The sequence below is a fragment of the Columba livia genome, chromosome 13 (genome assembly GCF_036013475.1).
Source record: "Columba livia isolate bColLiv1 breed racing homer chromosome 13, bColLiv1.pat.W.v2, whole genome shotgun sequence".
Taxonomy (NCBI): Eukaryota; Metazoa; Chordata; class Aves; order Columbiformes; family Columbidae; genus Columba; species Columba livia.
The window spans coordinates 8,125,502-8,138,862 of record NC_088614.1 but is presented as its reverse complement, the minus strand read 5'-3'; the positions used below and the strand labels follow the sequence as shown (position 1 = coordinate 8,138,862).

Below are 13,361 nucleotides of genomic sequence, written 5' to 3'. Positions count from 1 at the left end.
TGTTTCATCCCCAAGAGCTTCTAATTCAGTGGAAATTTTGCAATCGATTTCAGTGGAACTTACGTTTAATAACTTGCCACCGTGGTGTAATGAGTGCGTTTGTCCACTGGATGGTGCATCACTTATTTCTACAGCCCCGGGGCACACAAAATTACATTAATCATACTGATCATATGACATTGGCAAACAGTCTATCTCCAGATGCAAATGCAGGGAGACAAGATGTATAGATAAAACAGTTATTTGACAAGTTTTGTAAAGAAACATCACATATAATGACATATGTCTTAAACATAGGCTGAAACCAGGAAATTCTCTCCCTGATTTGAGCTTTCTTGAAGGACAGGAATGTCTGGGTCCCACCCTGCAGATGCGAGCATAACCATTACTTCTGGATGTAGTTCTGAAAATCCGGTTTCATGTGCAGTGCTCAGAGCAGAGATCATGACACGCGTTTTTTTCTTCTTGGCTTTGATTTCTACTCAAACACTGGATCACTTTTCACAGCAAATAGCACTCGCTACAGCACGAAGATCTTGAGAACCACATTGGACGTCAGAGCTACACTTAATCTGATTTTGCAGGCCCTTGATTTCTGAGGGTGCAGAAGATTTTTTTCTGATGGGATATAGTCCTGACATTTCCTTTGCCAGATAGCTGGATTTAAAAAAGGCACTGCTGTTTAAAATGTTCAATGTGAAGTTTGATGGCCAATATTGCAGATGCTTAAGAGCAAGTTAGCAAATTCATACTAACAAGAAATTCTTACATTCAGCTTGCTTTTTTCTCTGTATTTTTGGCACCATGCATCAGTCACAGGTTTCTCATTTCCTTCTGAACTTCAAAACAAATCAGTTGAATATTATTTTCCTCCTCACATTTTTGCCAAGTGTGTGGAGCAGATCTTAGACTTGTTTTAATACACACAGGACTGTTTTTGCCATGTTAAAAACATTACCAGACATGTCAGGACTTTGGTTCCTCGGTGAGTCGTGCTGGTTTGGAACCCATTTCCACAGCCAACAATATTGCCAAGATAAATTGTTTGCCAGAGATAACTTCGAGTCTTCGAGTCCTCAAACAAATTACCTAAGAAACGTTGAAACATAATGTTGCATGAAGCAAATTGTTTCCGTGTTTCCTGCCCTCATAGGAAGGAATTGAGCTTATCTCTGCTGTAGATTCCATAGAGCCAGCCACAAACCCTTAACCGATGCGTTGTTTAGACTGGGAGTTTTTGAATACTTCACATATCAGAGGAACATATGAAATATTCATGCCCAATTTATCCTCCCCTCAGAAATGCAAATACTGAAATTCAAATGATTTGTATGAGGACTCCAACAGTTTGGCAAAGTGCAGTAAAGCTGTTCATGGACTGCATTAGGGGGAGAAAAAAAGAGTTTACAAGAACATGGCGTTTGCCATAGGCCCTTACATCTCAAGGAGACTAGTGCTGCTGAGGGTTTAATTACATGCACGTTTGTAAAGCCCCAAAGGTTTATCATTTGTGGGGATCTTTCCCCATTGAGTATTGCTTTCTGTCAATACTGTGTTTAAATTTTAACTAAAAATAAAAGCTGTTTTTCATAACCCATTCCCTTTGCAGCATTTTAGTGTGCTGAGCCCTATCTGCTGTGCTGCAGGGTGATAACATTGTGACACATCTCCTATTTTTAGACCATTTTCAGTCCCTCCACAACACAGTCTGAAGTAAGAAAATAACCTTATTATCTCTGGCTCTCTGCCTACTCTATGTGGTTAACTTTATGATGTACCCCTTGAGTATTAACTGAGGCAATGGCGATTTACAGAAATAAAATTCTGAACCTCATTGTCTCAATTGCGGTGCCTTCTGCATTTTAGTTCCCTTTTGATTTGGTCTATGGATACTAATAAAGCAATGCAGAACAGCTATGCCCAGTCTCAGAAAACAGGAACTATGTAAAAATAAGGAAGCTTTTTAAGAAGAAGGTAAAAGGAACATCTAAGACACTAAAGGCTTTTGAAATACAGATAGAAACATGATCATAGAGGCAGAGTGAGTGCACATCAGTATCACAAAAGACTAGATAAAGGGCAAAAAGAAGCAGCAGAGCCAAGGAGGTTATTGAAAACAAGTTGCAGTCAAAGACGGAAATCAAAAGAACCATAAGCACTAATCCATTAAACACAAACCACAGCACAGGTGGTTCTATTACCAAACGGAGGGACAATTAAGACAAGGCATAAACATGTACAAGGAATGCTTTTTCAAGGAACTTGAAGACCACTGAGCAGTCCGTAGAGGCAACAGGGAGCCAGAACACTCAGAAAACAAAAGCAAACACAGGTTTTGAGAGCCCTGTATTTCTCCAAAGGGAGATCAGATACACCCCAACCACTCCTGAGAGACTGGGCTTCATTTAGTGTAGGGAAATGAGACAAAATGCTTGCTAATTGCAAAGGGAATAAAAAGATCTACTGTGCAGCCAGCAAAAAGCCATGAAAAATACAGCTTCTAGATACGGTACCTACAATTGCTCCTGGCGATTTTTTTTTTTTGTTGGCTTGGGTGAGATGGGCTGCCAAGCCTTGTTGTTGCCCTTTGGGTGGAGCTGGCAGTGACAGGCAAGGACCTATTTATGCTCAGAGCCCAATAAGACAGGGTCAGAAATCTAAAATATGAACTGTGGTCCTCATCAAAGAGATGGAAACAGACACAACCTTCAGCCTGGGGAAGAGCAGCTGATAATGCCCAAATACCCTGTGACAGCCCCAGTGGGGAGACCCCAAGACCCACCTCTCTGGCACCACAACCCTTAACCTGAAGGATTTCATAGAATCATTTTGGTTGCAGGAGACCCTCAGGATCACTGAGTCCAACCATAACCTAACTCTAGCACTAACCCATGTCTCTAAGAACCTCTTCTAAACGCCTTTTAAACCCCTCCAGGGATGGTGACTCTACCACTGACCTGGGCAGCCTGTTCCAATGCCTGACAACCCTTCCTAGGAAGAATTTTTTCCTACTAACCAATCTAAACCTCCGCTGGCGCAACTTGAGGCCATTTCCTCTTGTCCTATCACTTGTTCCTTGGGAGCAGAGCCTGACTCCCACGTGGCTCCAATCTCCTTTCAGGCAGTTGTAGACAGCGATAAGGTCTCCCCTCAGCCTCCTGTTCTCCAGGCTGAACAGCCCCAGATCCCCGAACCGCTCCCCATCACACTTGTGCTCCAGAAACTGGAAACACGTTTCCTAGAAACTTGGCTGTGGCTCTGCAGTGGAGCTGCCTCGCTTCCCTTTAAGCGCTTCCGTGCGGCTCAGCGAAATGTGGCGGGATCGAGGAAAAAAAAAAAAAAAAGAAAAAGGAAAAAAAAAAAGCTGAAGCAAATGCAACTTCCCAGAGTGACCTCAGCGGGCTGACAGCCGGGACAAGCCCCTCGCGGAAATGATCGCGACCGGCCCCGGGACACGGCGCTGCGCGGCCCCGAGGCGGGGTTTGGCGGCGACGGCAGCCCGCGCCCAGCACCGCCCCGCTGCGCACCCCGCGCCCGGCTCCGCACCCCGCGCTCCGCTCCACACCCCGAGCTCCGCTCCGCGATGCCGGCGCTGCTGGCGCTGCTGGCGGCGGCGCTGCTGGCGCTGCTCGGGGCTCGGCGGGCGGCCGCCCCCGGCGCTTGGGTCCCGCTGAAGCGCTGGGCCCTGGGCTGCCTCCTGCTCTTCCACGGCTCCTGGAGGCAGCGGGCGGCCGGCGGAGGTTCCGCGGAGTCACGGCGGCCGCGCCCGCTCCGCCCCGACCCCCACGTGAGTGTGCCGCCGCGCTCCTGGTACCCCAAATCCTTGGAGCCCCTTCCCCGGCAGCATCTTTCCCAGGACCCCCTGCCGTGACACTGTCTTCCCTGGCACCCCCATCTCCCTGGACCCCTGTACCCTCAATCCTGGGAACCCCTTCCCTGGTAGTCCCTTTCCCGTGACCATCTTCCGTGACACTCCCATCCCTGGCACCTCTGTCTGCCCCATCCCTGGCACCCCTATCTCCCAGCACCCCACTCCCCTGAGATCCCAGCACCCCCAGTCCTTGGAACCCCTATCCCCTGGGACCCACGTTGCCCCACAACACCCATTCCCCTTGGCCCCACACCACCTCCTTCTGCAGAGCCCACATCCTGCAGGGACCTGCAACCCTCTGCATCCCCTGCACCCCAGCACCCTGCATCCCCCTGGGACCTGCATCCCTCAGGAACCCCAATCCCCTGCATCCTGGTGCCTGGTACGCACACTGCTTGACCCATAAAGCTTCAGGACCCACATTCTTTCACCCCGCTTCAACCATCACAGGATGGGGATGTTGCCTTGACTGTTCCTTGCAGGGAAAAGGATAGCCTCAAATCACACCAGATGATATCAGTTGGAAAAAGCAGACACAAAAGCCTTTTATTTTCACACACATAGTGAACTAAATCTTGTTTTCCAGGTGTACTTGTCTGCTTAATAAATAACAAACCCTCTGTCTACAGCCTGTACGTTGCCTATGTTCATGGATGATCCTGTCAAAATACTCACTGTGCCTAACAGGGAGCTTTGGGTGGGCCTTGCTGTAATATTTGGTGGGAGGGGAAAGCAGAAAGGGTGATGGGACAGGATTTCCCTCGGTTTTCCTTGTCTCATCAAGATTTGACTTGCAGATGCCAGCTGAGGTTTTGAATTCTAAGTCATTCTTGTGAAAAATCAACTTCTTGCTGGCATTTCCTGGAGCCTTCTGGGAATCCTGGAGTCATATTAATTAACAAATGCTCAAGAGCAATAATAATATGATTTTTTTTTGTTTTGTTTTACACTGAATGTTTTTTTCAGAAGCAGAACTTCATCCATACCCCAAAATGCATACAAAAATCTTAACTTCAATGTTCCAGCTTTTGAAACTTCACTTTGAGTGAGTTCTGCACAAATATGTGAAAATACACATCTAAATTTGAAGTTGTGGACATCTGTGTGTAACAGTGTTTGAGATTTAGGATGGTAACTGGCCCTACACCAGTCCAGCTGCTGATCATGTAGTAAAGTACTGGGTTTCTTATGGCTTTCTCTTCCTTTTCCCTTTTTGGTTCTATGTTTCCCCTAAGTATAAATTGTCCTTCATACAAGCTGGGTCTAGATGTGGCTCAGTTTCTTCCTTGTAGACACTTTTTGAGGGTGCTTTTCATAAGGATTTTGGTTAAAGGAACTTCTCATTTCAAAAAAATAATCTTAATTAAGAATAATATTTTACCTTGTCCATGGCTACCAGGCAATAATTACGTTCCCTCTCTAAAACTGCTTTTCAGCTGCTCTCTCTCTGCTTTCTTTGTCTGCCCTGATAAGGAAATGGACAATAAAGAAAGGAAAAATGCTTTTGTGTCAATGACTGATGTGAGCGTTGCATGCCAGATTAACTAAATATTTTCTGGGTGTATGGACTGTCCTTTTTTACAAATGAGGCTTCACCGCTGCTGGGGAAACTCTGGCTGCTCACTGGGCTGCCTGCTATTAAATATTAAAAGTGAAAGCAAACTTTGATTCCTAAGAAGAAACCCATGGAAAACAAAGAATTACTCACCCTCTCCCCTCCCTTCCTGCCTGCGGCTGGAGCTGAAATCCCTCTCCCTTTCCCCAGGCGCTGGATTCAATTTATTTCACCGGCTTTGCAGAGACCAACAAGACTTTTGTGATCGCTCGTCTTGCCAAACGTCCGAATGGGATCTGTGAGATGTGGCTCTTCCTGCGGGTGGAGGGAACAGGAGAGTTTGAAGTACGTGGTGGATGTGGGATGAGATTTCAGAGCAGTGCTTGACTCCTGTCTTGAACCAGTGGTAGGATTCCAAGCAAAAAATAATGTTCTCTGCATCTTCACTACATCAACATCCTAAAGACAGTAATAGCACTGCCCAGGTTACTGGTTATGTCTAATTTTTTGAGTAGGTATCTGACATTAATTCCCTTTTTCCCATGATGTGCATGAAACACAGTGTATCTTCTAAAAAATGCCCTGTTAAGTATCTTAGGAAGAATCTGAGCATGCAGTACATGGTTAATAAGTTACGTTGTATGGTTATGGTTGGTTTTTTTCCTCCTTTCCCAATGAGTGAATGCTATAAAAGTCATTGTGGAATTGCCTCTTTCAAAGAGAAAGAAAAGTTTTTAGGGACTTATATGTACATCTGCTTTATTCTTGATAAAAAGTAAACAGTATTAATCGTATATTTTGCCTGTGGATTTTCTCTTTTGTTAATAACTGGCTACATATTAAAGAAGGAGAGAAGATCTGGCACAATCTCTTTGCACTCAACTATTTTTGTGCTCACAACTTTGTTTTGCTAAGTAGCCATGACCAGGAGGAGACCAAAAAAAGATAAGGGTGATGTGATTATTAGAAATCAGGAAGAACTGAAAAAAAGACATTTCAATCAACTGTGCCTCCTGCAGAGGATGTTCAGAGCAGGAATTCACCCACATTGTAACCCCACAACTGAACTAAGAAAATGTTTTCCTCAATTGTCTTTTTAGCACCCACAACATCCAAACATGCTGGTGAGTGATGAATCTGAAGAGATTTGGAGTGGAGGAGGGCTCACTATTGAATACATAGAGCCCCAAATGCACTGGAAAATAAGCTTCGATGGGTTACTCAGGTACCGCAGCACTTTATGGTTTCATTTATCTACACTTAAGATGAGCACAATCTGAAAATACATTTAACAGACTTGAAACAAAAGAGATTTGGTAACAATAGCACACATTGATTTTTATGGAAAGAAAATACAGCTAATACTATCTTCACCCAGTGTAGGGTTGTAATGTAGCTTTATTGTTCTATCTTAGCACACAATAGCATTTTTCTTCTGTGATGTGTCCTGTTGCATCCCTAAGCATGTAAGAAATGTTTTGCTATTTGTTCAAGAGTGATACAAAATTATGATGCTTTGCCTTACAGAAAAGGACCCTACCGACAGCAGTGGAGTGAAGAGGAAGGTGAACTTGTGCCAGTTAAATTCTCTTTCCAGTAAGAACATTTCACTTTTGCTTTGGGATGTGTAGTGATTTTGTGGTTAGAGATTCGGTTACTGTTTTCAAAGGGTCACATGCACATGAAGCCCTTGTCTCTGCTTTCTCTTTATGGACTTGATTTGTCTGATAAAAAAATGATTTATTGTCAAAGTAGCACAGTATTTCTGGAGTGATGCTGCATTTGTACCTCCAAACAGACTACATGAGAACAAGCATGCCCTTCCAGCATCCCTTCCTACATAATCTGTTGATTCTTGCACTTCTCAGTTTCCATTTGTTTGCTTCCTTGAAAAGTAGTAGCATATTAAAAATTAGAAAAATCTGATTTATCCAATAATGATAAAGTACAAAGATTGGCATTGTCAGAGTAGCAAGTGCACAGCTTGGCCTTGTATCACCTGGCAGCTAATAATGTATTTTATTTTTTCCCTCTTCTCCTAGGTGGGAGAACTTCACAGAAGTCTTTGACTTTAGTGCCGACAGTCACCCCAGTGCATTTGTACATGCTTTTGCCCGGGAACCGTGGACCTTCGAGTTCTTCCAAAGGGTCAAAAAGTGAGAGGCAAGATTAATTTCTTCTAGGGTTAACAGGAATTTTTCTACAGATCTCTTCAGGGTCTGTCATGTATTGTTATAGGTAATTTTAGAAGTTGGGTTTAATTTGAAGTGAGCCAATAAAGGAAGTGGCTCCTGTCAGATGTCTCCTGGTTTCATAACCACACCAGATGTGTCAATGTCAGATGTGTCCTCTGAGGAGGATCCTGCAAATGGATGGGGTCTTCCCAACATGTGGGTGGAGGGACCTGCCCACAGTTTTGGTCTGTAAAACCTCAAGCATTAGGAATATTTCTTATTCTCTCTTTTTTCATTGCTAACAACCTGATTCAAACCACTTCCAAAGCCAATGGTGCAGGTATATCTAAGCAAAGGATCAAATATAATCCTGTGAAAGGGCTAAAGTTGTTTTTTTAATTAGTATACAAGCTTCAGAGAACTGAAAATACACAAAGAAAATATGAATATCAATATTGTGTTCTCTAAATGCAAACAGAAAATATGTAAACCAATAGTGTGTTGTCTTTGGTGATACTGGCTGACTTCTGAGCAGCAATTGTTTGGTAATACAACATTTTTTCAAACAACGGGCATTTTTCTAGTCAGTCAGGATGGGAACAGACATTACGTAGCAATAACTGGGAAATGTAAAATGGGTTTAATGTGTACAATCTGGCATAGCCATGATCCAGACGTTTTGGGATACAAGTCTATCAGATTGGCATTGAGACCGCCTTGATTTTGCCTTGTCGATTTTGCCTGTTGATTCACTTTTCTTTCCCCTAGACAAAGAGAGCAACATTTCCGACATGAGCAGTGGGGCCAGTCAGTTGGAGAAATTGAAATAGAAAATCAGGAGAAAACAGAACTTTCTCTCAAAGGCGTTCGGAGCCACTCTTATGGTAACAGCACCAGAAAATAATCACTCACTTGGCTGTCTTCACTATAGCTGGTAGTGGCAGGACGTTGGGACTAAGGATTATCTTTAAAAACAACAATGTCGTGACTGGGCATGAATTTCAGACATTTCAGAGGAAATGCCATTGCTGTTTTGGGGACATGCATACACTTACCATGTTATCAATTACTGGATATCTCTTTATCCAGAGTCAATGTCAAATCGGGTACTATTAGTTCATATTTTCCAGCAATGGTGAACTTAAGGTTGGGGGGTTTTGTTCGTTTTTGCAGGTATCCGGAACTGGTCTGAGATTTACCGTTACGTCATGATTTTGGCACACTTTGAAGTAGGTATTAACACAGCTCCGTAACCATGAAATTGGAGGTGTTTCTGAACTTGTCAGTCATTATCCAGAAATAGGGCATTGGGAGCATCCACAGTGTGCAATCAGAAGTGCTAATTGGTGCCATCGTTAGCACATATCCATGTTGGGAGCAGCTCTCAAAACTGGGTGTGTGAAAACTGAGATTTTGCTACACCAATTGAACCAAAAGTTGTCTCTGTAAATTGAAACTGCTTGTTTTGGCTTTTTTTAAGAAAAATTAGACAGCTTTACAGGACAGATCCTCAGCTGCCGCACATACCCAGCGCTCCATGGAGCTGATGCAGCGCTGATTCACACTAATTGAGAGCTCGAGGCGTTAGCAGAGATTCTAAGCCTGCGTGACAGCAGTCAGCAAGTATTTCTGCCAGTGCTGAGCTATAATTCTCTGTTTTGCCATTTTGCCTGTACTGCGGCTGCTGGGAGCACACAGCCCGGGGAGACGCTGAACGCTGGTGGTACAAGCTGCCACGCAGCCCCAACAGATGCTCCTGAAAAAACATTTCCTTTGCCAACACAGGCGTGAAGAAATCTAAACTCTCCATTAGAGGCAGAATTACAGGAGTTTAGGCTGAATTCAGAATAAAAGTTTATTTTCCCAGCCAGCACAGTACACACCTTGGAAAATCCCACCTATGTGCAGATCCAGTAGCTGCTGTGATTTAACATATGCCTTTGTATCTTTTAATAAGGCTGTGCTTTTGTGCTGTAATGTGTATAATCAGGTAGTGACCTCTCCCTTTTCTTCATCATTATTCAGGACTCAAAATGACTGCTGCTCTTCCTTTCCTAATTAAAAGCCATCTGACTGCTAAGAAGGAATTAAAGTTTATTGCTGATTGAAGTTTTGAGTCCTCATACCCCAAGTGTCTGTGCATATATAACATCACAGCATAGTTGTATTTGCCTCAGAGCAGCCCAAGTGGAGCATGAAGGGATTCAGATTCAAGGATGGAAGAGAAATGAATAAAAACACGAGATTTTAGTTCAATCTTCTATAACATTTTTCCTGTATGCTGCTCCCAGGCATAGAATAATATAGGTTAGTAGAAGTGTCTGGTCAAAGCAGGGTCAACTTTGGTATGTTGCCCATCAGTTTTTACTATGGCTAGCTGACATCTCTGCATGTATTTCCCTCCTTCTCATATGTCTTCTTGCTGTGGAGTTTCTGTGGTCCTTAATGTCCTTAAATTCTGCTGGTTTATATTTCTGGACTCTTGTTTGCAGACAGATTTTCACAGAAGATGCACTGAGAAGATTTAAACATGTAAAGTCACAGCACACTGCAAACCTCAGTTGTATCCACCCGAAATTATTCTGCACAAGTTAGACTGCTTTTTCTTTCTCACTTTCTTACAGGATGGGACTGCAGCACATTTAACAGTTATTAATATGCCAGCAACCACAACTCAGTAAGTAACCAGGATACTTTATGCTGCTAAAAACATACATCTTAAAGGTGGCAGAGGATACCTGCATGTACATTCTTCCTTTGAACCTGCGCAGACCAATTTCCATCCACACCCTCTTGCTCTCCAGTCCCTCCACCCTATTTTCCATTTGCAATTAGTCACAAGGACAGTTTTTACCTTCAATTACTTCCTTCCCATTCAATTACTGTTTGGCTGATGCAGCTGCTTGTCTTGCTGTCTACATGATTTAGAGATACAAGTTGAGCACTTCCAGCTATTTAAGAAGGTGTGTCCATCTGTAATGGGTCATTATGCGGGGAGTCCTGCCTTGCTGACTGGTGCTGTCTGCATCCAGAATCTCCAAGACCAGCGTTCATGGCCCTCTGGCCAAGTGGGACCAAGTGACCCACCTGTCCCACCTGCCCACCACACTCTATACTGCAAGCCTCATCTTTCCTTCATGTGTGGCTTCCCCTCTTAGCATTTGCAATACACCACAATATTTTTTAACATTTTTATTTATTTTTAATATTTTAACAAGGATATTTTTAATATTTTGTATTCATTCCTGCTGCTTTCCAGGGATGAAGACGATGCTCAGCTTTGAGCTCCCCTGGAAAGCCAATGTGCTGCTCCATTTGAATTTTAGTTGAACTTCAATTCTACTCCATTTCTTTCCCTTTCAGCCTCACTGTAGGTTATGTTTTTTTCCCCAATGGGAGGAAGGCTGGCATTGAGTGGTCCAACGCCTCACTGGCAGAGATGGCTGCTGATGGTGTTATCGGGGATAAATATGGAGTCACTTTTACTGCTGGTAAGCCAAATGCAGCCTGCGTATCTATATCTGCCTTCAGCTTTTTGGCACACAGTTAATTTAATTTCACTGCTCAGTGAAATTCCATGTGATCCTTAGAGCAAATAAATGGTGTGGTTTTCACTTTCAGGGTGTTAAAATGTATGTTATGAAGTGGATTCAGCTGCTCTGGAAAGATGGTTTCATCAAAGATTTTGCTTAATTTACAAAGCAGACAAGAAAACTATTGCCCTTTAGAAAAGCCTAAGAATAAACCATATGGAAAATTATTAGATCTTGGGAATTTTTCAGATGAAATACTATTGAAGATCAGTGACATTCTACCCTTTTTACTTCTATCAAAGGTGGCGAGTACTTTGATGTTTCTGCAACGCTGGATAAGCAGGCTTGCCCTGTGGTGTATAATGGCCTGACTGGATGTGGCGTTTTCCACGAGTGCATTGCGGATTTCCAACTGAACGGGTTAACGCAAGGCTGGGGCTTGGTTGAATTTTATTACAGGTAAATTAATCATAGGAAAGAAGAGGTAAAGAATTCCCATTGTCCTATATTGACCTAAGTAGCTACAGCTCCATAGGTTATTTGAAGCACAAATGCACAGATTTTTTATCTGATGTAAAGAAATGTTGTTCATTTAATGCTTAATGTGTTTATTAAATTGAGAAACATATTATTTGAAAAAGAGTGATTGTGCAAGCACTTCATACATGCAGACAAACCATGGACACTTGTTCAGTTGTTTGTTTTATAGATTTATGTAGGGGTTTTTTGTAGGTCTCCATATAGGTTTATGAGTTGATAGATGGTCCATTGTGGAGATTATCCTACTTAGACAATCTGTCAGATCATAAAAAAAATGAGTCCTGTACCCCAAACAGCAGACTAACTCTTTACAGGGTGAAATTTGCTCACACAAGTGTTTGTCAGACTAGGGCACAGAACAGAGAAATAATCAGAAAATCAATACAGGAATGGCTCTTCTGGGAGAAAGGATTATATCAACAAAATATGGGCTTCTGAGTGCATTGCTGTTTCCCCTGCCACATGATTATCACAGTCTTTTACTGGAGCCTTTTCCCTATTGAGTTATTTCTCATTAAAAAAAAAAAAAAAAAGCAAGTTTAGTTGTTTACATTGAGTTTCCTTTTTAAAATAAACACTAATTCTTAGCTTCAGAGGAGATGCCATAGGAGACTTTCAGGAGATTGAGAGCTCAGCTTCTTCTGAAAACCAGATACATTTAAGTAAGTAAAATAGGCCATTAATTTGCCAAACACCCACTGGATGAACTTGAAAAACGTGGTCTGTAGCAGTTGCCAGGTACCTGCTCCACTCCCTTCACTGCTGTCAAAACCTGCGAGCTGGAGGAAAGAAATAACCCAACATGGAAATCCCCACTAAAACTCAAACCCTCTGCAAGTCCAGACAGTCCTGGACATTCCTAAATCTGCCCCAGGAAGGCTTAATTTGGCAATGCTGACAAAATTCCTGTAGGCTACCATCTCCTGTCTGCTTCCAAATCCAAACCATGTTAGAAATTAAAGGGTCAGTGTCTGGTTTGTCCCCCTCCCTGCAAAACAACAACTCAGCATCACTGCTTTTCTTGCAGGGATGAAGCTGCCCAGCCGGTTCCGAATTTGCAGCTTGGGTCAAAAACTGAAGGACCCGACCTTTCCTCCTGGCACCATGCGACCGACAGCTCTCCTCTGTGAACATTTGCAAGCTTTTCCCAGTGACGTAGCAAGCAGCAGCTTTCAAAAAATAATAAACAAAAAAAAGTTATTCCCTGCAAAATGCAGAGTTTTGAGTGTGGAACTCCTTAGAATGGAGGTCAAGGGTATAAAGGGATTTGGAGAGAAATGAGATAGATGATACATTTTTAGTTGTGGAGCTCTTAGCGGTTGCTAACTATGATGGTCTGGAGGCAATTTAAAGGCAAGTTCTGAACAGCTGATTGCAGGAGGAGTGCTCTATGTTCCGTCTTTTGTATTTTTCCTCAACTGCCAGCAGCTCCACACCATGAAGACCAGGACACTGGGCTACATGGGTCTCTGAGCCAATTTAGCTGTTCCTCTGTTCTTTCAGATTTGTTTTTGTAATAAAAGCTCTATCTTTCTGAACTCTCTGGATTTTATAGTCGTTAAAACATGGGAAAAAGCTGTTACAGGAAGCTGCACTGATTTGATAGTCTTCTCTATAACTGTGTGAGAGCTGAAGTGGAAGAAGTAGGAGAAAGCACATCCAGAATGAGGCGTCCTCGAGGAATAGCA

The 13,361-nt window shown here is 43.0% G+C and overlaps 1 protein-coding gene across 2 annotated transcripts; it reads left to right on the top strand.

Annotated features, from left to right (window-relative positions):
* The first annotated feature begins 3,439 nt into the window (after positions 1–3,439).
* Positions 3,440–13,211, top strand: LOC102098769 (uncharacterized). 2 transcript variants are annotated; one of them, XM_065028872.1, is made up of 11 exons: positions 3,440–3,787; positions 5,637–5,771; positions 6,527–6,651; positions 6,954–7,022; positions 7,469–7,582; positions 8,369–8,484; positions 8,774–8,829; positions 10,225–10,277; positions 10,964–11,091; positions 11,436–11,592; positions 12,701–13,211. In XM_065028872.1, the coding sequence occupies exons 1-11, from the start codon at positions 3,584–3,586 to the stop codon at positions 12,801–12,803; spliced, it is 1,260 nt and encodes a 419-aa protein (XP_064884944.1). In that variant the 5' UTR covers positions 3,440–3,583; the 3' UTR covers positions 12,804–13,211. The 2 variants fall into 2 exon arrangements, with proteins under 2 accessions (XP_064884944.1, XP_064884945.1); XM_065028873.1 differs by lacking the exon at positions 3,440–3,787 and adding an exon at positions 4,838–4,916.
* The last annotated feature ends 150 nt before the right edge of the window (positions 13,212–13,361 follow it).